Source organism: Pantherophis guttatus, chromosome 13 (assembly GCF_059756535.1).
Source record: "Pantherophis guttatus breed Tessera chromosome 13, ASM5975653v1, whole genome shotgun sequence".
In the NCBI taxonomy this organism is placed as follows: Eukaryota; Metazoa; Chordata; class Lepidosauria; order Squamata; family Colubridae; genus Pantherophis; species Pantherophis guttatus.
This window is the reverse complement of record NC_142075.1, coordinates 21,132,702-21,155,000: the sequence shown is the minus strand read 5'-3', so window position 1 is coordinate 21,155,000 and position 22,299 is coordinate 21,132,702. Positions and strand designations below refer to the sequence as shown.

Below are 22,299 nucleotides of genomic sequence, written 5' to 3'. Positions count from 1 at the left end.
CCGGAGGACCTCCGGGGGAGTGGGGAAGGCTGTTTTCACCCTCCCCAGGCTCCTAGAAAGGCTCTGGAGCCTGGGGAGGGCAAAAAAAATGGGTCTACCAGGACCACCATGCCATCACATGCCAAAAGCAGGGGGAGAGTGGGGGGGGGGTCATAAAAGGTTAGCCATCACTGTTCTAGACTATGACCATAAAGGAGTTGAGAATTTCCGTTACTAAACGAGGTGATTGTTTGAATTGCACCTGATTTTATAACATTTGTTAAATGAATCAACTAGTTGTTAAATGAATTACACAGTCATTCGGGGGGTGGACTAGAAGATCTCCAAGGTCCCTTCAAGCTCCATCCTGATTCTGATTCAGATGCAGTTTTTGGCTTTTGAGATAAAAAGGGACAAAGGGTTTTTGTTTTTTTGACCTGCTGCCCTTCAGAGTTTCTGGACTACAATAATTATCACCCTGAGCTCCGGTTTTTGTTCAGTGCTGTAACCCGTTTTCCCCTAAGCAACTGGGATCTTGGCACGGATGATGGGAACCGAGGTCCAAAGGAGCAGAGGGGTTGCTCTTAGCAGGGCAGGTGTTTGTAATCTCTGAATATTTGAAATGAAGCATCATAATATTTTAAAGTGCCCGTGATTGGACGGTGCGCAAAGCTCGTGAATGCATCATGCAAATATATATGAGGACATAACAAGACCTCAGACTTGGAGCCAAACCAAAGCCCGGGATGTTACAACACAGCCAACTACCCAGGATGTTGCAGCACAGGACTCAGGATGTCACAACACTAGAGCTCAGGATGTTACAACACAGCCAACTACCCAGGATGTTGCAGCACAGGACTCAGGATGTCACAACACTAGAGCTCAGGATGTTATAACACAGCCAACTACCCAGGATGTTGCAGCACAGGACTCAGGATGTTGCAGCACAGGACTCAGGATGTCACAACACTAGAGCTCAGGATGTTACAACACAGCCAACTACCCAGGATGTTGCAGCACAGGACTCAGGATGTCACAACACCAGAGCTCAGGTTGCTACCACACAACCCATTACCCAGGTTGTTACAACACAAAAGACTAATGGGCTAGGACCTCGGCCACACAGGATGTTATGAAACAGCCAACTAATCTGCAAACATCAAGTCCATCAGTTAATCAAGATTTTGCTGATAAAGAAATAAAGGGAGACGAGGATAGATCTATTTCAAGCTATTTGCAACGGCCAGCGCTGCCTTTGTTGAATGAGATCCAAGGTTAGCAAAGGCACGCTGGCTCCTTTGGACCGAGAGAGCCATCAGATCAGATCTGTGTTACCAATGCAAGCTGGCAAAAAGGGGAAGAAAAAAAAACATCATAAAACGTCACGCTGTCTCGCCCTTTATATACTCTCCTGTTTTATCCCTCCACCCCCCCCCGCCGCCGCCGCTTCCTAATGGTTCATTCCGAAAAAAGGCGGGGCTTCCTTTTATCCCATCGGCTTACTGCACGATTCATAGTCGTTTTGGATTCTCCCCTACACTCCCCCACCCCCGTCTGTTGCGGAAAGTTGGTATATTCCTCTCGAAGGCCGGCCGCTTTTACGCTTCCGTTGCCGCATTCTGGAAAGGCCGCTGCGCCCTTGAGAGGCGACCCTGCCGAGCCCGCTACGCCGCTTCCGTAGGGGAGCTCCGCTTATTCCCTACTGAAAGTTACGGCGGCGGAAGCGGGGCGGCGCGGCCGAGGGACGCAAACGGCGTAGCGGGCGCCCGTGGTGGAACGTGTCGGTAGCGGCGGCGGCTGGACGGAGCCCCCGGCCGAAGGCGGCCCAGGACGGTAATGCTCCCTGCGGCTCTCCTGCTGCCCGGCCTCCCCGGGTCTCTCGGCGGAGGGCGGCAGAAATCCGGGGTGCCTGCTTGGCAGTGGATGGGGGGGAGGGAGGGGGAAGGGAGGCAGGATCCTCTGTTGAGTAGTACTCCAAAACCCATCATCCCCATCCCCCTTCCTTCTCCTGGCCTTTCCCAGGTGGGCTTGGGCAGGGTTGCCAGCCGCTGAGCATCGTTCAGGGCCCTCCAGATAGATGGGACTCCAACGCCCATCATCCCCAGCCAACATGCTCCTTTCCCTTTCTCCCAGCATCTCAACCTCTTCCTTCCGGACTTATGCAACTGCAGCTCCCATCATCCCCAGCCAACATGCTCCTTTCCCTTTCTCCCAGCATCTCAACCTCTTCCTTCTGGGCTTATGCAACTGCAGCTCCCATCATCCCCAGCCAACATGCTCCTTTCCCTTTCTCCCAGCATCTCAACCTCTTCCTTTCTTCCTATCGACTTCCAGGTTTATGCAGCTGCAGCTCCCATCATCCCCAGCCAGCATGCTCCTTTCCCTTTCTCCCAGCATCTCAACCTCTTCCTTCCGGACTTATGCAACTGCAGCTCCCATCATCCCCAGCCAACATGCTCCTTTCCCTTTCTCCCAGCATCTCAACCTCTTCCTTCTGGGCTTATGCAACTGCAGCTCCCATCATTCCCAGCCAGCACGCTCCTTTCCCTTTCTCCCAGCATCTCAACCTCTTCCTTCTGGGCTTATGCAACTGCAGCTCCCATCATCCCCAGCCAGCACGCTCCTTTCCCTTTCTCCCAGCATCTCAACCTCTTCCTTTCTTCCTATCGACTTCCAGGCTTATGCAACTGCAGCTCCCATCATCCCCAGCCAGCGTGCTCCTTTCCCTTTCTCCCAGCATCTCAACCTCTTCCTTTCTTCCTATCGACTTCCGGGCTTATGCAACTGCAGCTCCCATCATCCCCAGTTTGCTTGCTCCTCTTCCCTTCCTTTAGGTACGCTGGACTACAGCCCCCATCGTCTCAAGCCCTTTCCTTTTCGGCAGCTCCCATGATCCCCAGCCATGGCAGCCTCTTTCCCTGGACCCTCGTCCAGCCTGGAGACGGGCTCTTCTGCCTTTCCCATTATCCCCAACCGGCGAGACCTCCAGACGTAGCACGATCCAGACGCTCACGACTAAAAAACCCATCATCCACATACCTCTCACACACTCACACAGCGCCCTCAAAGTGAATAATGCTCATTCACAAAGCCACACTGTGTTTTTCTATGTAAGGCAGAATCACCAAAGCTAATACAGGTAGTCCTTGATTTAGAACAGCTCATTCAGCGACCGTTCAGAGTTACAACGACACTGGGGAAAAAAAGGGATTTAGGACTGGTTTTTTCACAGTTAAAGACCTTGGAAGCCTCCCCAGGAGGATCATGTGATCAAAATCCAGAGGCTTTGGCAACTGGTTCATACTTTTGACCTTTGCTGTGTCCCAAGGTCATTGGATCATCTTTGGTGACCTTGACCAGCCAAGACAAAGAAGAAAACCAGATTCACTTAATAACGGGGTTACTAATGTATCAGCAGCAGTGATTCACTTAACAACTGTTGTTGTTGTTGTTAGTTGTGAAGTCGTGTCCGACCCATTGCAACCCCATGGACGATGTTCCTCCAGGCCTTCCTGTCCTCTACCATCCTCTGGAGTCCATTTAAGCTCACGCCAACTGCTTCAGTGACTCCATCCAGCCACCTCCTTCTCTGCCGTCCCCTTCTTCTTTCGCCCTCCATCATTCCCAGCATTGGGCTCTTCTCCAGGGAGTCCTTCCTTCTCATTAGGTGGCCAAAGCATTTGAGTTTCATCTTCAGGATCTGGCCTTCTGAAGAGCAGTCAGGGTTGATCTCCTCCAGGACTGACCGGCTGGATGGCCTTGCAGTCTAAGGGACCCGCAGGAGTCTTCTCCAGCACCAGAGTTCAAAGGCCTCCATTCTTTGGTGCTCAGCCTTCCTTATAGAATAGAATAGAATAACAGAGTTGGAAGGGACCTTGGAGGTCTTCTAGTCCAACCCCCTGCTTAGGCAGGAAACCCTACACCACTTCAGACAAATGGTTATCCAACATCATCTTAAAAATTTCCAGTGTTGGGGCATTCGCAACTTCTGGAGGCAAGTTGTTCCACTCATTAATTGTTCTAACTGTCAGAAAATTTCTCCTTAGTTCTAAATTGCTTCTCTCCTTGATTAGTTTCCACCCATTGCTTCTTGTTCTATCCTCAGGTGCTTTGAAGAATAGTTTGACTCCTCCTCCTTTGTGGCAACCCCTGAAATATTAGAACACTGCTATCATGTCTCCCCTAGTCCAACTTTCAACTATGGTCCAACTTTCACAGCCATACATTGCAACTGTGACAGGGGTCAAAACTCACTTAACAAATGTCTCACTTAACAACAGAAATGTTGGGCTCCCTTGTGGGTCATAAGTCGTGGGCTACCTGTACAATAAAAATAATTTTTAAAAAAACAACAACCACCAGGTACTCTTAAATGTCATACAAGCTATTGCAAAACTGGTAGGCATCGTTCTTTGAATTTTTTCTTCTGCTTTTTACATTCCCCCGCCCCTACCCAGCCCATTCCTCCGAGTCACTCTCCCCTCATTACAGATTGTTTTCAAGTTGCCAAAGCACCAAACAGAACCACAGTTGGGAATCGAAACATCTGGAATTCTCCCCCAAGAAGGGGGGCAAATGACAAATGAGAAAGTGGGTTTGTGGGCAGCTTCGTCTGTACAAACTCCGCTTATCAGTTGAATTCTATTCTTTCTCTTCAGAGAGTGGCATCTGTTCCCAGATGGATGGTAATCCCTGAAGCCCCTTTGACCGCTGCCGGCCTTTTGAGTCCCTTTCCAAGTAGAATCCGAGACTTCGCCATGTGGCACAAGGCCCTGTGTGTGGCTGTGCTAGCCTTGGCCACCGGCTACGTCTTCTGGCTGGACCCCGCTTGGCCGGATTTCCTGTGGGAGCATCTCTCGGGACCCTTCCTGTACCAACTTCGGGGGGACCTGGGGTCCCCAGAAGGCAGCATGGCAGAGGCCTGGGATGCCCTCATCACCCGGCCAGCCAAGCAATGGAACAGAGTGGCTGTGGGGTAAGGATTGATTGATCGACCGATTCGTTTGGGTGATGTAGAGTTGAAGGATGCCCACATTTAACGGTGCTTGAGGTTTTGCGTTTTTTAAAAAAATATCAGCACGAGAGATGGTTGCCTAAATCAGGGGGTCAGCAACTGCGGCTCCAGAGCCGCATGTGGCTCTTTGGGCCCTCTGCTGTGGCTCCCTGTCGGGTGAGCCTACCACTGGCTGGCCCCACCCCTCGCTCTCCCCTCCCAGTCACTCCTCGCCTCGCCTGAGAAGGTAAGGATGACAGCATCAGGGGATAGAGAAGAGATGGAGAGATACAGAGAGAGGGAGGGAGGGGGAGAGAGAGAGATACAGAGAGAAGGGGAGAGAGAGAGAGACATAGAGAGATACAGAGAGAGAGGGAGAGGGGGAAGGGAGGGAGGGAGGGGAGAGAGATATGTCAAAAGGATTTTGTGGTTCCCGGTGTTTTTTAACCACCAGTTCTCTGCCCTAATGACTGGCTGGGTAGGCGTGGCCAAGGGGGGGGTCATGTGACTGGTGGAAGTGAGTGACATCGAGTTGGCTATGTTAGGAAATGATAATTACCTAACTTGTTGGGTTGGCAATATATGAACCCTGAATATAACTTTCAGACTGTATTGCTGTATTGCATCATACTGTGACCTGATTGGTTAGCTCTGTAGCCAATGTCCTTAAGAGGGAGCTTGAAACATGGTTTGTTTCTCCTTGCTGATCATTATTGCTCTGTGCTGATCTTTACTGCTCTTTGCTGTGTTTGCTACTGTTTGGAACTGTTTATTGTGTATGACTACAACGACTGGTAAGAAGACTTTGTTATTGGAATATCCCTGGACTATCTACTGCTATCACCTGCCTCCATCGCTACCGGATCGGGTGATCCGGTCCGAACCTGGAGCATTTCACCCCTGATTGTAAGGCAGAAGGCCCCATCCGAATGGGTGGGTTTTGTGTGGAGCCCTGAGCCGAGATGGCCCCTCTCTCTCCCTTCTCTTCAGGGTCAACGCCTGCGTGGACGTGGTGCTGTCTGGGGTGAAGCTGCTGCAGGCCCTCGGCTTCCACGGTGAGGCTGGGAAAGACCATGCAGTCTTGCATTCCGCTGCCGAACTGGAAGAAGCCTTCCTCCATTTTATGGGGAAGGGGGCTGCTGCAGAACGTTTCTTCAATGACGCGGATGCCTTCCACCGCATCGCGCAAACGGCGTCGAGTTACCCTGGCGCACAGGTGAGCTCTTCGCTTGGGAAAGGAGATCTTCGTGGGCTCAGTTGGTATCTTTCTAGAGGCGTGCAAGATTTGAACCCGAACCAAAGATGTTAAGGATCCAAAGCATTCCTGCCCTTTCCAGATCCGAGTGCTGCATTTTACTTGTTCTGACCTAGGCTTCCCAAGAACATGAAGCAGACTCCTTGTCCCGACAAAAAACCCTTTTTATTAAGTTACTGTGAATTCTTCTCATTCACATCCAGCCAAGTCTTTCAAGGGGGAATTTACAGTCACAGACCTTATCTGGCTTGGAGAGCTGCCAGGCCGATATCTTCAAAACTTCATCGTCCACCTGTGGCTTTACTCCCAAGTCGATCCTTGTTCTTTAGCTGTTCCCTTGGTCTGGCAATTCTGTGCATGCACACACCGGGAACAGGCTCCAGCTGTTTGTCTGCCTCACTGATGTCCGACTCCGAAGGCAGCTGATAACTGGCATCCGGCCCTGGCCCCCTCTCCGCCTCTGACGCAGAGCCCTCATCAGAGACTTCCCCAGACTCCAGGACTGGCCCATGTTCCTCCCCAACCTCTCACTGTCTGAATCTGCTGCCAGGCCACAATCCGCTGGTGGGCCACAATATTTCTACCCATTTTTGTATTACCGACAATCATGTCCAAAATAACAAAAGTCTTGGTCCCTGGTTAGACTATTGCAGTGTTGGCCATTTTAAGATGTGTGGACTTCAACTCCCAAGAGTTCTGGCTGGGGGATTCTGGGAGTTGAAATCCACCTATCTTCAAACAACCGAGTTTTAAAAAGACTGTTTGCCAACTAACTACGATCTGATAATGCGTGACTTTATAAAACGTAAGCTACCCAAGCTAGTCAGGCATGCCCCATATTTCATTTTGTGGTGGTTTTAAATGACGAGACTCCTGTTTTCTTAAAAAAAAAGAAAAGAAAGAAAGACCCAGTTTGTATAGTGTACTATATTTTTAAATTAGTTTTTAAAAAGCATTTTTGGCCTTGGCCATTACCTGATCTTGGGGCTGCTTATCCACCTGAATCTCCTGGGAATTCCAGAGTTAAACTGGGAAAGTTGAAGAAAGATTCCCAACGATTGATTGGTTCATTATGTGCCATCAAATCATTGCTGACTCTTAGCAACCACATCGATTTTCTCCGTGGGGGATCCGTTCCTAACCTGGTCCTTCAAGTCTTCCATCCAACAGGTGTTGCCGTTACTATGGTAACTAAGTCCATCACTCTTATTGCTACTTATCCTCTTCTCTTTCCTTCTGTCTTTTCCAGCAGTGTAGACTTTTCAAGAGAGCCAGGTCTTATTGTTGATTAATTACAGTGTTTTCCCAAAAATAAGATCTCCCTGGATAATAAGCCCAATCGGGCTTTTGAGCGCATGCGTTAAAATAAGCCCTCCCCAAAAATATTTAACCACATGTGCAGCCGGTCCCCGCCATGTCCTCTGGTTACGGTTAGGGAGACAGAGCTGGAAATCAGGTAAGACGGCAAGAGGAGCCCCGTCTTGCTCCAAGCGCCCCAAAATAATAAGACCTCCCCAAAAAGAAGGCCAAGCGCTTATTTCGGGGTTTGAAAAAATATAAGACAGGGTCTTATTTTCAGGGAAACATGGGTATGTACCATCAAATTAGTGTCAACTATAGTAGCTACTTAGATTTTCTCCAAGACAGTTTAACTGGGTCCTTCAGCTCTTCCAGTGTACTGAGTTTGCTGCTGGTTATTTTTATTTTTTTCCCCTTCTCTTTTCTTCTACCTTCCCCATTCCATGAAAGCTTTTTTTCCAGAGAGTGGGATCTTTGCACAATGTGCCGAAGGAGATCATTTGAGCCAAAGAAAGCCATTGGCAAATACTTCCGATGTAATGCTCCCAAGGAAACCGCTTGGATGTGGTCAGCGGGAGTTGATTCCTGCGTTTTTCCCTTTTAATTTGCTTTTAATAAAGGCATTTGGGATATATATATATATATATATATATCTCTGCAACCCTGCATGGGGATGAAATTGCTATCAGCAAATCAGCCTTTGTAATTAAATCTCCCTTTAGCCGTGGTCAGCTGGTTTGAAGGATGAAAATGTGAAACTCTGCCTAGTGCTACAGATAAAACGCCAGTTTTCTAAAGGCTACCTTAATCCAGTGTTGCCTCAATAATTTCAGGCTGATAGTTGAACCTTCTAAAATTTACAGCTATGTAAATTTCTGCAAAGTCATGCTTAGTTGTTGGCCGCCAGCTGCACCAGAAGCTCTAGATCCACTTGTGAGTTGACAGTTTATTTTGTCATTGCTCAATCTCACTTTTAATTTGGGTTAGGCTTTTAAAAATTCTTGTGTTTTATCACATTTTATCACATTTACGAGACCTTTGAGAGGCTGGAGGGCTTTCTGCACGAGCTGCGCTCTCCCTCTCTCTCTCTCTCTCTGTGTGAATTTTTTCCGCTTCTGTACAAACAAGCACACAGTCACCTCATTTGTACTTATTTTGGGAGATTTAGTAGCAGACTGGAATTAGCTGATATCTGATGCTGATCCAGAATGTGTTTCTGGAAGCAGGAAGACTGCGGGTTCTCTCTGGGCGGTGGAGTGTTGCTTATGAAGATTAGTTGTCTTTTTTTTTTTTAATTGAGTTTGCATTCTGTTCTTCATCAAAAGAATATGCCCAGCAGATGAGAGAGCTAAAATAGAACTGAAAGCAGCGAAGAACTGAAAATGGCTGCAAAGAGTCAGCAAATATGTCAAGGAACAGAAAGCTTGGATAAAGAGATATATCCAGGAACTGAGGATTCATAATCAAAGAGAGCTTCGCAAACAATCTTACCTGTTCTCACCATCCCCCCCCCCTTCAATTTTATGTACCATACTTGTAAAATTGCCTGTGCAGAAATCTGCAGCACTGGAAAATGGCATTGGCTGGAGAAACCTTATACTTGAATGTAATTGGTTGGTTTTTAAAATGGCACCTATCTCCCTATATGGCGGTATTGGCCAAAGACTTAACAATGCCCCCTCTCTGGAAAGTGGGGTTCAGTAACTTCTTACTCTCTTGCAGTTGTATGTAGGAGGAAATGCTGCTCTCATTGGCCAGAAAATCGCATCACATCCAGACTTAAAGGTAAACTTTGTTCTTTTACCTGTAAGTGTAAATTGTATTGTCCCACTGTCAGTGGTGGGATTCAGCCGGTTCGGGCCGGTTCGAGCGGACCGGTAGTTAAATTGCTGGCTGGCCTCACCCCACCCCACCCTTCCCTGCCCTGTCCCTTCCAGGAGTCCCCACACGCCCCATTTTGGCTCCCAGGTAAGTGCAGGGAGGCCTACTAGGCCCAAAACAGGGTGTGGGGGGTGTGGTATGGCCCATCCGTGGCCCGTTTTTGCTCCCAGAGGGGTGCAGGAGGCCAAGTGCTGCCTGTCACACCTCCTGGCCACGCCCACCCAGCCGATCATTAGGGCAGAGAACTGGTGGTTAAATTATTTGAATCCCACCACTGAATAATGTAGTTTATGATAATACAGACAAATGACACACGTCCGCTCGCCAAATTTAGATCTTCAGCAATAGAACCCCAAAAGAAGAAATGTGGCTCTGCAGACAGGCGTGAGTGTCTTTGATAGTCCTGTTTTTAATTTATCAATTAGAAATGTTTTTGCCAGCATACCCTTCGCCTCTAAATGACCAGGATCAAAATTGGAAAAAAAATCTGTTAAGAATGCGGTTAATTTGCAAGACATTATTATCGGTCTGTCTTCTTGTAGGTTCTGCTTTGTGGCCCAATTGGGCCCAAGCTTCATGAATTGCTTGACGAGAACGTAATGGTCCCTCCAGAATCACTGCAAGAATTAGACGAATATCATCTTATTTTGGAATACCAAGCAGGTATGTGCCACTTGAAGATCCAAAAAAGGTCATTGCTGGAGTAGCATAAAGGACTATACTCGTTAATATATTGTAATCGCTAATGACCTCGGCCATTTGAAGATGTGTGGACTTCAGCACCCAGAATTCCTCAGCCAGCAAAGCTTCAAGTCCACCTGTTTTCAAGTCACCAAGGATGAGAAACACAGCACTGATGTGGCCAATGAAACCCCCCACCCCCCACCCCCCGGTTGTCACCTGAACACCCATCACAAATCCACCACTTAACCATGATATCTTAGGTTCAGATTTGATCATCACAGAACTCTCTGATTGATTATAGCAAAAGCAATAGTACTTAGACTTATATACCACTTTACAGTGCTTTTACAGCCCCTCTCTAAGCGGTTTACAGAGTCAGCATATTTGCCTCCAACAATCTGGGTCCTCGTTTTACCAATCTCGGAAGGATGGAAGGCTGAGTCAACCATGAGCTGGTCAGGATCGAACTGCTGGCTGTGGGCAGAGTTTGCCTGCAATGCTGCATTCTAAGCACAAGGAGGGAAGGAAGGAAGGAAGGAAGATAGCAATAGCACTTAGACTTATATACCACTTTACAGCGCGCTCTAAGCGGTTTACAGAGTCAGCCTCTTGCCCCCAACAATCTGGGTCCTCATTCTACCCACCTCGGAAGGATGGAAGGCTGAGTCCACCTTGAGCCTGGTAGGATTCGAACTGCCAAATTGCAGTCAGCCGGCAGTCAGCAGAAGTAGCCTGCAGTACTGCACTCTAACCACTGCACCATTGCAGTGGTTAGAATGCAGTGGTTAGAGTGCAGTGGCAAAAATTATATTGAATTTCTAACAGGGAAATGCCCAAATACAAAAATAGTAAAAAAATTTAAAACAAAAAAACCACATTTGTCAATATTGAAGAAATTTTTAAGATGCACTGTGCCCTGTTGCCCATCTGGGAACAATGGGGCAGGAAAGCATCTCCGTCACTGGCAAATTGATTGCAATCTGTAATGGATTTTCCCTTTAGAACTCGAGTTCAGTGTGATCAAACGGGGGAGTGAGAGGCAAGCAGTGAGCCTGCTCGGTGGAACTTTGCCAAAGGTAAAAGGTTTGGCCACGAAACTTAATTCATGAGATGTGCTCTTTAACCGGACTTCGATCTCTGCCATGATAACGTTCTACTCTTCAGCAATATTTTGAGTCCATCCGGGCCTGAAATTTCCAGTAATGTAAATAGGCAGAGCTCTGCTTTAAAAAGAGAAAGTACCTGACCACGTGGTTGAGATTTACAGTATTTTTCCTCAAAACTGATGTTTACAACTATTGTTCTCTTAACAAGTGTGGCATTTGCTTAATGGCTGCAGTGCTTGATTTATGATCACTGCCAGAAAGATCGTATATATTGGCTCGGTCACATGACCGTCATAACTTACAGCCATAATGTACAGGCTTCCGTTATGGTTGTAACTCAAGGACTACATGTAAGTTACTTGATTGGCAGAAGTCCCAAAACTACGAGAGGCCTAACGGCACACTGTCTACAGGGAGAGTTTATTCCTTTCCTGATAACAGAATCAATCAGAATAAAGCTGGAAGGGACCTTGCGAGGTCTTCTAGTCCAACCCCATGCTCAAGCAAGGAGATCCTATACCTGTGATGGTGAAGCTATGGCACACGTTCCACAGGTGGCACGTGGAGCCATATCGGTGGGCACGCGAGCATTGCCCTAGCTCAGCTCTGGCACACATGCGTGCACCAGACAGCTGATTTTTGGGCCCACCGGAAATGGGCAAACAGGCCATTTCCGGCCTCCGGAGGGCCTCCAGGGGGTGGGGAAGGCCGTTTTCGCCCTCCCCAGGCTCCAAGAAAGCCTCTGGAGTCTGGGGAGGGTGAAAAACGGGTCTACCGGGCCCACAGTGCCATCATGTGCGTGACCCCCCCCCACTCCCCCCACTTTTGGTACACAACTGCAAAAAGGTTAGTCATCACTGCCCTATACCATTTGAGACAAGTGGCTGTCCAGTCTCTTCTTAAAAACCTCCAGTGATGAAGCACCCACAATTTCCGGTGGCAAGCTGTTCCACGGGTTAATTGTCCTCCCTGTTAGAAAGTTTCTCCTTAATTCCAGGTTGCTTCTCTCCTCGATTAGTTTCCATCCGTTGCTTCTTGTCTTGCTTTCTGGCGCTTTGGAAAATAAATTAACCCCCTCTTCTTCGTGGGAGCCTGTCAAATACTGGAATAGTGCTATATCGTGTCGCCCCTTCTTTTCTCTATTAAGAGCTGTCACGAATGCAAGGTGTGCCTGCAAAGATTCCGTGTAATGCTGGGCTTTTGTGTGTTGGGGGGGTATTGTGCTCATCAGGTGAAGAATGGGGAGAGCTGAGAGCGCCCAATGCCAACCGATTCATCTTCTCCCATGACCTGTCCAACGGGGCCATGAACATGCTGGAAGTATTCGTGTCCAGCCTGGAGGAATTTCAACCAGACCTGGTGGTGCTTTCAGGGTTCCATATGATGGAAGGACAGACCAAAGAGCTACGCCAGAGGAGGCTCCGAGAGGTAAGATCCAAAATGCTTTGCCTTCTCTTTTAAAAACTTCCCTACAACTTTTTTGTTACTTAAAAAGACAACAAGGTAAAGGTTCTCCTCGCACATATGTGCTAGTCATTCCCGACTCTAGGGGGCGGTGCTCATCTCCGTTTCAAAGCTGAAGAGCCAGCGCTGTCCGAAGAAGTCTCCGTGGTCATGTGTTCGGCATGACTCAATGCCAAAGGCGCACGGAACGCTGTTCCCTTCCCACCAAAGGTGGTCCCTATTTTTCTACTTGCATTTTTTTTTATGTGCTTTCGAACTGCTAGGTTGGCAGAAGCTGGGACAAGTCACGGGAGCTCACCCCATTACGCGGCACTAGGGATTTGAACCGCTGAACTGCCGACCTTTCGATCGACAAGCTCAGCGTCTTAGCCACTGAGCCACAGTGTCCCTTATAAAAAGAAATTAAAAAAGACTATAGATAGAACTTTATTGTCAGGATGCTGGGAATGAAATACGCTGCAGTCCAGAGACTGGCAAATTATGGCTGGCAGGCAAAATGTGGCCCATCCGGTTTTTGTACGGTCTACGAGTTAAGAATATTTGGACAGACAGGAGATTGTCAAGCCTGAGCCTCAAGCAAGGTCCTAGGATGAGGGGAGAGCCAGGATGGGGTGTCCTGGGCATTGGCCTATCAGCAGCCTCCTTGCTGGTGCATCAATGCTGTCCAATGGGTGCCATTCTCCTTGGCCCACAGATCTGTCAGTCATGACCGTAAAGATGGAGGAAGGACAGGATCTGGTCCTTTATGGATAGAATCTAATCCATTATCCTCCAGTTTGGAGCTTCTCCTGACTGCCATGCTGGTGATGATGGGAGTGGGCATCCAGCACGATGGTCTAGGACAAGGGTTGACAACCTTAAACACTCAAGAGCCACAAAGGTCCTAACCAGAAGCCCCCCGTTCAATTCTGGAGCTAACCGGAAGTCCAGTTCCCCCACCATAGAGTCACCTCCTAGCGCACCATAGAATCACCTCCTAGCACCTTTCTCTACCTGTCCTAACCGAAAGCCCTATCAATTGTGGAGCCGATTGGCAACAGGGAGCCGCAGCAGAGGGATGAAAGAGCCACATGCGGCTCCAGAGCTGCTGGTTGCCAACTCCTGGTCTAAGAAGATGAATCAAATACTTCCTTTTGCTCTGTAAGGGGATATGGTAAGGGGATACCAACCACTCATTGACGCAACATTCAATCAGAAAGAAGTTGACTCCATTTGATGGTTCCTCTCTCTGCTATCCTCCCATATGCTTCTCCTAATCTGAATTTTTTAGGTATGCATCTGTGTGTGTGTTTCTGCAGGCCGTAACTTCCATTTCTGACATTCCCACCGACGTCCCGATCCATCTGGAATTAGCCGGTATGACCGACCCAGACCTCATGAGAGACATAATTCACCAGGTAAATCACAATGGTGGAGCCTCTTCTCACCTTCAGAAGAGATGGAAGTTGTGAGATGAATTTAAAGTATCTGGGATGCGGTAGGCAGAGTTAAATTGTTTCATGTGGAAGGAAAGACCTTGCTTGGAGATTACAACCTGCCTATTTTACATATTATGAGTCGGGAACCAGCATGGTCACAGGTCGGGATCCAGGTGTACAGTACCAAAAGGCAGGTCACCATGGATCCCACAGGCCCAAAGTCAATTATTTCAGATGGCAAGGAACACCAGCTGTCTTTTGGCATGCTTGATCCAAAGCTATGTTTTTCATTTCCAGTATATTTTATGCCTTAATCCAGGGGTGTCCAACCTTGGCCACTTTTAAGACTTTTGTGGACTTCAGCTCCCAGAATTCCCTGGCCGGCCATGCATGAATTCTGGAAGCTGAAGTCCCAAGGTTGGACACCCCTGCTTTAATCTTTAGAAGCTGGACGCCTCCGACTGCCAACCTATCACTTGGTCTGTCTGTTAGCAGATCTTCCTTCTCGTGAGCTCCATCGGTTTGAACGAACAAGAGCTGCTGTTCCTCACCCAGGCAACCTCGGGACCTCACTCCTCCTTAACTTCCTGGAACGGCATCCCAGACGTGGCTATGGTCAGCGACATCCTCTTCTGGATCTTGAAAGAACACGGGAGGACTTCAGCCAAGGCTTCGGATCTCACCCGGATCCACTTCCATACTTTGGCCTACCACCTCCTGGTTACCGTGGACGGCTATTGGGGCAACCAGGTGGCTGCCGTGGCTGCCGGAGCGAGGGTGGCAGGGACCCAAGCTTGTGCCACCCAGACCATTGACGCCAACAAAGTGTTCCTGAAGGCACCACTGGAGTTTGCCACTTCCAAGACGGACGGGGCCTCCAGAGTCTCCTTAAACCCAAAGGAGCCCATATCGGTGTGGCACCGGAATGGCATCTCTTTCCATTACACCCCCGTGCTGGTTTGTAAAAGCCCCCTGCGGACTGTGGGCCTCGGGGACGCCATATCTGCTGAAGGACTCCTGTATTCGGAAATCCATCCTCACTAACCACCGAATAAAGAGATCACTCCAAAATATCGGACCAAGCAGGTACAGGCTGGGACGTCAGATTGGATCAGGAACCAAAGAGAGTGGGGGTGGGTGGGTGGACGGACAATAAATGCTATCCAGAATTTGGGATTTATTGCCATAGGAATGTTTATAACGCAACCGTCAGGGAGGATGGTTCATCCGAAGGGAGTCCTTTTTGGCCGGAGCACGAAAGCAAAGTGGTCTATTATTATTATTATTATTATTTTTGATTAAGCCCATTTAATTTGCTATAATTTCTAAAGGGAGGTTGTTTGTGGTGCCTGATTATTCCAGGTGGGATATAGGAATGCTTTTCAGGATCGTATCAGCCAGGCAGAAGTAAAAACAAGCTTCTATACTTATTTGGAAGATCAGTGTATTTCCCCTTTCACTTTCCTACTTCCAAAAGGGGCACCAGCCCGTTAAGAGGCAAGGAAAGGGGTTTTCTTTTAGGCTCATATAAGTGACTGAGAGCTGCTGTCAAAATATCAAAAGCATTTCCTTCTAATTCCTTCTTTCTTTTGTGGTTGCTACTACTTTCAAAGGTCTTGTCTTCTTGGCAAGGCGATTCTCAAATGCGATGCAGTTTTATCTCCTCTAAACAGTGAAGGCTGGGGGCAAGGACGAGAAAGGAGAGCCTACCGTATATTTCTGCTGACTTCTAAGCATCGTACAAGAACAAGTTGCAATAACGTCTGTGCAAAATGCCAAGCGTTCTGACCTAAGCTTCCTTAGAAAGTATAAAAGCACAGTCTTAGTCCCGCAATGCCTCTTTTATTTATACAACTGTAAATTACTTTCGTTTACAGTCTGCAAAGCTTGATAAGCAGTCTTTTCGGAGGAAGGTTATCAACACCCACCTATCTCACGTGGAACGCTGCCAGAGAGCTAATTTCCAGACGCAGGGCAAGGCCAAACTTGGCACAGAGTCACAAACAGAATTTTCAAATGTTGAATCGGCCAGATGAACTAATTGCTTCCAGCAAAAGCTCGCTTCGTTTTTATGTCTTATGGGAGGGGCCAATCATCTCCAAGCCTTACTCCCAAGTCGACCCTGTTTTCTTAATTGTTCTTGTCGTCTGGCAGCTCTGTGCATGTGCACACTGGGAACAGGCTCCCGCTGTTCTTTTTGCCTTGCTGTTATCAGACTCCGGAGGCTGCACAAAACTCAGATGGCCTTGGCCCCCTCTCTGCCTCCGATGCAGAGCTCTCGTCCCCAGCCCCCAGGACTGGCCCAAGTTCCTCCCCAAACTCCTCACTGTTTGACTCTGTTGCCAGCTTTGCTGGCCGCCAGCAGGCCACAATACCGAGGTAGCTCTTGCTTAAAATGGCTCCTAATAAGCGACCACAAATGGCGTGGTTTTTTTTTTATAAACTGACGTTTGATTAAGAAAACTGAGCTGCTAGCATTTCTGGCTTGCTATATTAGCATAAAGTCTTAGGCTGTCAGGAACGTAGACTTTAATCATTCGTTCCATCATTTTCTTTGCAGGACAGCATAACAACAGTAACAACATAACAACAGATATGAGAGGGTCAGTCATATGAGTTATTAACATAAATAAAATCCAGAATCTGCCAGTTGCTGGGCAAAAGCCAGCCCAGGTGCGAGGCTTGGTTGCAAAAATTCAGATTTAAATCTGTGCTCAGTAATTCCCACTCCACTATGTTAAGACTTCAGTGGTTGCCATTTATATCGTGGTTGTGAGAGGAAGGAGTGGGTTTTAAGTCCCAGAGAGGAAGGGCGAGATAAAACATATAACTAACAACAGAACTGAAATCTTCAGATTGCCCTATGATTGTGAGAGAATGGGATTAATGCCAGTAGACCTTAATAATGTACAGAGGTAGCTCTAGGCTTACAACCACGACTGAGTCTGGAATTATGGCCGTAAGTTTTGGTTAAACAGATTACCATGTGGCTGCGCCCGATTTTGTGAACTTTATGTGGCTGTTAAGCAAATCTGTTTTATCCAAAGGCGGGGGCGGGGAGGGTTTGCCAGAAAGCAAATGTCCAAAATGGTCAAAAGCCACCAAAAAATTATGGTTTTAAGTATGCACAGAATGCGACAATCAGCCATAAATGCGAGCTGGTTGCCAAGCAACCAAAATATAATCACATTCCTGGGGAGGGTATCAGAACTGTAAATCGAGTCGTAAGTACCTTTTGTGGGGCCCGTCATAACTTCCAAGTGGTTGCTGAGTGACCTTCATTAAGCAATGTATTGTGTTCTGTTGACTTTCCCATTTTTTTAAAAAAAATTTAAAATGTCATTGTAAACTTATTCAGACTCAAGGTTCAATTAGAAAAATAGCACCACCTGAAATTTTTTTCTCAAGACAGTACGTTTTATTTATTCGTTTTCAAAGCGGGGGTACATCAAGGGGTAGGCTTCAAAAATTTTAGCACGGGGTTCTCTGCGCAGTTGCTGGGTGGGCGTGGCCATGGTGGGCGTGGCTTAGTCTGCCTCCCACACCATGGCCAGGGGTGGGTGGGTGCGTTTTTGCCCTCCACAGGCTACGGAGGCTTTCCTTGAGCCTCTGGGAGGGCAAAAACAGCCTCCCCAGGCTCTGGAGGCCAGAAACGGGCCCGAACGTCCGGTAGGCCCGTTTTTTGCCCTCCCTGAGCCTCCGCACACGCCCTTCACTTACTTGCATCCAAAACGGGCCACGTGGGGACTCCGGGAAGGGGAGGGGAGAGGCGGGGCGGGGCCAGCCAGGAGTGGGATTTGGGGGTTCTCCGAACTGCACAGAATCTTAGCTAGAGGTTCTCCCGAACCCCTGCGAACCCCCAGCAGCCCATCCCTGGGTTCATCCCTGTCCCCGGCTGAAATTACCAAAATGTTGCATTCCCGTGAAACGGACACGTTTTTAGACGGAATAGATGTTCACTTGAAACGCTTCTTTGGAACCTGTTCTGGAAAAATTGGATCCTATCTTTTCACCGGAAAGCAACGATAACGGCTCGCATCGAGACCGTCGGGGTGTGTGTGTGTGTGTGTGTATGTGTATGGACGTTTCATACTTGTCATTTCCAGGGTGCCGTTTTCTTTGCCTGACTGAATAGGCAAGAACTCCAATGGAAATGGGACCCCTTTGGGTGGGCTTCTACTCGAAGTCCAGTTGGAAGAGAGAACGCCAGAATGGTGGCAATGAGGAACTAGCAGCTAAAAAAATTAGAAGACTTGAATATGTATTTTCTTTTCTTTTTTTTTTGTGTACCTGCTTTTTTTATGAGAAATGGTGGCAGTTAAATGTGCAGCTTCCTTCTACAGCAGGGGTGTCAAACACAAAGGGTTGTGTTTGACCTCGGGAGGGGGGGGCGTGGCCAGGGTGGGCATGGCCAGCTCGACATCACTCGTGTCAGGGGCCCTTGTGGTGTCCTGAGTGCTCGCAGCCCTCCCGAGCTCCGTTTTCGCCGGCAGAGGGTTGCAGGAGGCCATTGCAGCCGAAAACAGAGCTCGGGAGGGCTGCGCGCGGTCTACCCGAGCTCCGTTTTCGCTGGCAGAGGCATGTGGGCTGGTCCTTTGCTGTTTCCAGGGCAGCCCCACGGGCCAGATCTAAGCACCCCGTGGGCCAGATCCGGCCCCCAGTCCTTGAGTTTGACATCCCTGGTCTACAGATTTTGCACTGCTTATAACGATGCACTGCTTTAATTCCACAGGGGCCACTATTTGGTGTCTATGTGAGACAAACACTCCATGGTTGTCGTTTCCGTTCCTTGTCTTAGTTCCTTTTAGATTTCAAGGTCTATTCCATCTTGTACAAACGTAGCAAGCCTTTTTCTTTTTTTTTTTAGCAATTTAATCCTAGTTAACAATCATCCAGGCTGGATTGGGAGATCCATTGCCTGATCTAACGTTCCATTCCCACGTTTCCTTATCTGTGGCCTTTTTGCTTTACTGCATTCCTTCTACTTTGGAAGATAGCCAAGTTTACTTGAGATCTTTTAAAGTGTATTGTTTGTACCCAAAAAAAGTGTCCATTTTTGGCAGATCCTTGATAGCTTTCCCTATCTGTTCCACTGGAATAGTGTTTCTCAACATTGGTCAAAACGTGTAGACTTCAGTTCCTATAATTCTGACTGAGGAATTTGGCAAGGTTGAAAAACACCACGGTTGAGCAGCGGCCTCCAAACTTGGAAACTTTTAAGACTCATGGACTTGAACTCCCAGAATTCCCCATCCAGCTTGAGGAAGTCCACGAGTCTTAAAAATTACCAAGTTTGGTGAACCCTGCACTAAAGCAAAGCAGCAATACCAGTTAAAGATTTACACAACTTCCTTTATCCTCCTTCCCATGACCTCCTTCAAGTGTGGATGGAGTTAAAACTCCCAGCTGACATCTGAGGTAGAAATTCTGTAGTTGCCCAAATATATTTGAAGGGGAGAACTGAGCTACAAGGTGATGGCCCAGGCTGACTGCTAAAAGAAATTATAATTACAGATGTGTGAGCTTTTCTGAATCCCAGGAGGCTTCTTCCTATGGTTCCCTTGTACATAGCCTTCGCCTGATCGTTTTCATTCGAATCAAAAGTAATTCATTGCAACCATATTATCCAAATTCTCAGGGAGCTGTTGGCTGGAGGTCCAAGTGTAGGAGATGCAGTGCTTTAAACTGCGTAGATTAAATAGGTCTAAAACCAGGGGTGTCCAATCTTGGCAACTTTTAAGCACTGTGGACCTCAACTCCCAGGATTCTCCAGCCAGCATGGGGAATTCTGGGAGCTGAAGTCCACAGGTCTTAAAGTTGCCAAGGTTGGGACAGCCCTAGGATAAAGCATTGGCATCCATTTTTCTTGGCGCCAGGCAGTTGTGAAACATAGAGTTGCAAAACTCAACTGTGACGTGAAAACTGTGTCTTTCTCTTTTTCTTCTTCCTTCCTTCCTTCCTTCCTTCCTTCCTTCCTTCCTTCCTTCCTTCCTTCCTTCCTTCTTTCCAATAAATAAATAGCAGGGATTGAGTGGACCATTTTTAGGAGCCTTCTCTGAAGAGATGTCTTGAATAGCTTTTTTTGCCAAAGTATTCTGCCTGCACAGTTCCTATGAAATAAGTATTTTTTTAATCATATACGAGGTCTCGATTATATATATATATATGGGTGTATAAAAAAATCTTACAATGCTGTGCAATGGTGCTTTCAATAAATGTTGTTTTGCATTTAATGTACAAAAGTGGCCTCTCGGTGTTTTTTTTTTATACTTCACAGATACCCCAAAAAGCTAACGATGCTGCTTCTCGCCATAACAGAGCAGTGCAATAGCAATATCACTTAGACTTATATACTGCTTCACGGTGCTTTATAGCCCTCTCTAAGCGGTTTAGAGAGTCAGCCTATTGTCCTCAGCAATCTGGGTACTCATTTTACCGACCTCAGAAGGTTGGAAGGCTGAGTCAACTTTGAGCCGGTCAGGATCGAACTGCCGGCAGCTGGCAGAAATAGCTTGCAGTACTGCATTCTGACCACTGCGCCCCCACGGGAGGTGTGGACAGAGACATCCAAAGGAGTTGATGCTTTCATTAAAATGAACAAACACGTTGTGCTGTCACACTGCGAGCTCTGCCCCTTTTGTGTCTCCATGCAACAAGATGATGTGTGCGCGGAAAGAGTGAGAATTATGGCACCGCACTTGTTGTCGTGTTTGTCATACACACGTACCCCACAGCTGCTTCTGGTTGTGCACCAGCCAAATGACCATACTAAATTCACAATGGAAGGGAGTTCAATAACATGGGGAAAGTAATATATACAGTAGAAGGGATTTTAGTTAATTCATCACATTTTTATTTATACAAAAGAATCCTTAACACATCCAATACATGTATGTCTCAATTTTAGTATATGTTCTGCTGAAGCGAGCACTTACGTACTTCTCTACTACGTATGTCATCTAGTAGTAAATTCCACCATCAAGGGATTGGTGAAGGAAAATGAAATCTGCTCCTCTTAGGTGCTTCCACGGGGTTCAAAAGTGGCAGGAAACACAGAGGTCATACAAAAGCAGCTGGATTCTACCCAGTTATTTGTTTGAGGAATATACAAATAGATGCCTCTGGTTAACTGTCAATAGAACAGTTGGCTGATGAGTCCAGAAGTCGCACTAGCAATAGCTTGTAGACTTATATACCACTTCACAGTGCTTTACGGCCCTCTCTAAGCAGTTTAGAGAGTCAGCCTATTGCCCCCAACAATCTGGGTCCTCATTTTACCAACCTCGGAAAGGATGGAAGGCTGAGTCAACCTTGAGCCGGTCAGGATCGAACTCATGGCAGTCAGCAGAATTAGCCTACAACCCTGCATTCTAACCACTGCACCATCACAGCTTGTATGGCTCAAAATGTTACCAAAAAGTAACTCGGTATCACTAGAAAAATATGAGACTAGAAAGGGCTTATACCAGAGGTCTTCAAACTTGGCAGCTTTAAGACGTGTGGACTTCAACCAAAGCTGCCAAGTTTGAAGACCTCTAGTTTATACTCTCAAAATCTCTTAGTAGAAACTTAATAAACTCACTTCTCTTCCTGTTATGAAGGTCCAATGGCTTCCAGGGAAAGCTACTCAAACCTTGTTCCTATCTTTGTGGCATCTTTCATTAGCCTACGTGTGGAATGTTAAGGAAACAACACAACTTCCAAGTATCTCCTCAGGTAATTGTGAGCGAGAGGACTGCTGCACTCTTTGGTCTGGGGCAAGGTTTGTAGGATACTAAATGCACTTTGTCCCTATGCATCCAATAGGTGGAATAGGCCACTCTACAAGCAGTTCCAAGTTGGCCATCTCTTCAAGATTCCTCAGCTTCTTCGATGGGTTGAATTTGCTTCTGTGGTTTTAGAGTAGATGAGGGTTCCTCAGGAGGAGGAGGTTCGTTGGGTTTAGGCTCCAAAGGTAAGGAAGGAACCTTGGCCAGACGAGTTGAGCTTCCAATAACTGGAGAAGGAGAGAGAGCACAAAGCAGCGATACCAATATTCTCTTCCGGTTAAAAAGCAGTGAAATGTGTATTGATATCGCTTCTTTTCTGATGCTGGAAGGTCAACATTTCTGTACTTCATTCTTGATCTCCACCACTTAAGTTTATTTTATGGATCTGTTATGCTTTCTCATTACGAAAGGAACTGAAATATGGTAAACGTCTATAGAGGTTTGAGAC

General features: G+C 47.4%; 2 protein-coding genes across 9 annotated transcripts in view; one reads left to right on the top strand and one right to left on the bottom strand.

The window, feature by feature from the left end:
- Positions 1-1,460: 1,460 nt before the first annotated feature.
- Positions 1,461-20,324, top strand: ADPGK (ADP dependent glucokinase). Of its 2 annotated transcripts, none has more exons than XM_034432580.3 (8): positions 1,461-1,815; positions 4,641-4,957; positions 5,966-6,191; positions 9,252-9,314; positions 9,953-10,073; positions 12,432-12,628; positions 13,963-14,061; positions 14,578-20,324. In XM_034432580.3, the coding sequence occupies exons 2-8, from the start codon at positions 4,665-4,667 to the stop codon at positions 15,124-15,126; spliced, it is 1,548 nt and encodes a 515-aa protein (XP_034288471.2). In that variant the 5' UTR covers positions 1,461-1,815; positions 4,641-4,664; the 3' UTR covers positions 15,127-20,324. The 2 variants fall into 2 exon arrangements, with proteins under 2 accessions (XP_034288471.2, XP_034288469.2); XM_034432578.3 differs by having other exon boundaries at positions 1,484-1,815; positions 14,575-20,324.
- Positions 20,325-20,912: 588 nt separating this feature from the next.
- The window catches only part of BBS4 (Bardet-Biedl syndrome 4), a 39,501-nt gene continuing 38,114 nt past the window's right edge, over positions 20,913-22,299 (bottom strand). For 4 of the 7 annotated variants that reach the window (XM_087878263.1, XM_060689458.2, XM_087878262.1 and 1 more), the window contains one exon: positions 20,913-22,078. In XM_087878263.1, coding sequence (XP_087734389.1) covers positions 21,933-22,078 — 146 coding nt within the window. In that variant the 3' untranslated portion in view covers positions 20,913-21,932. The remainder of the gene's footprint in view (positions 22,079-22,299) is intronic. The other 3 variants (XR_009621999.2, XR_015729811.1, XR_015729810.1) reach the window with 1 other exon arrangement.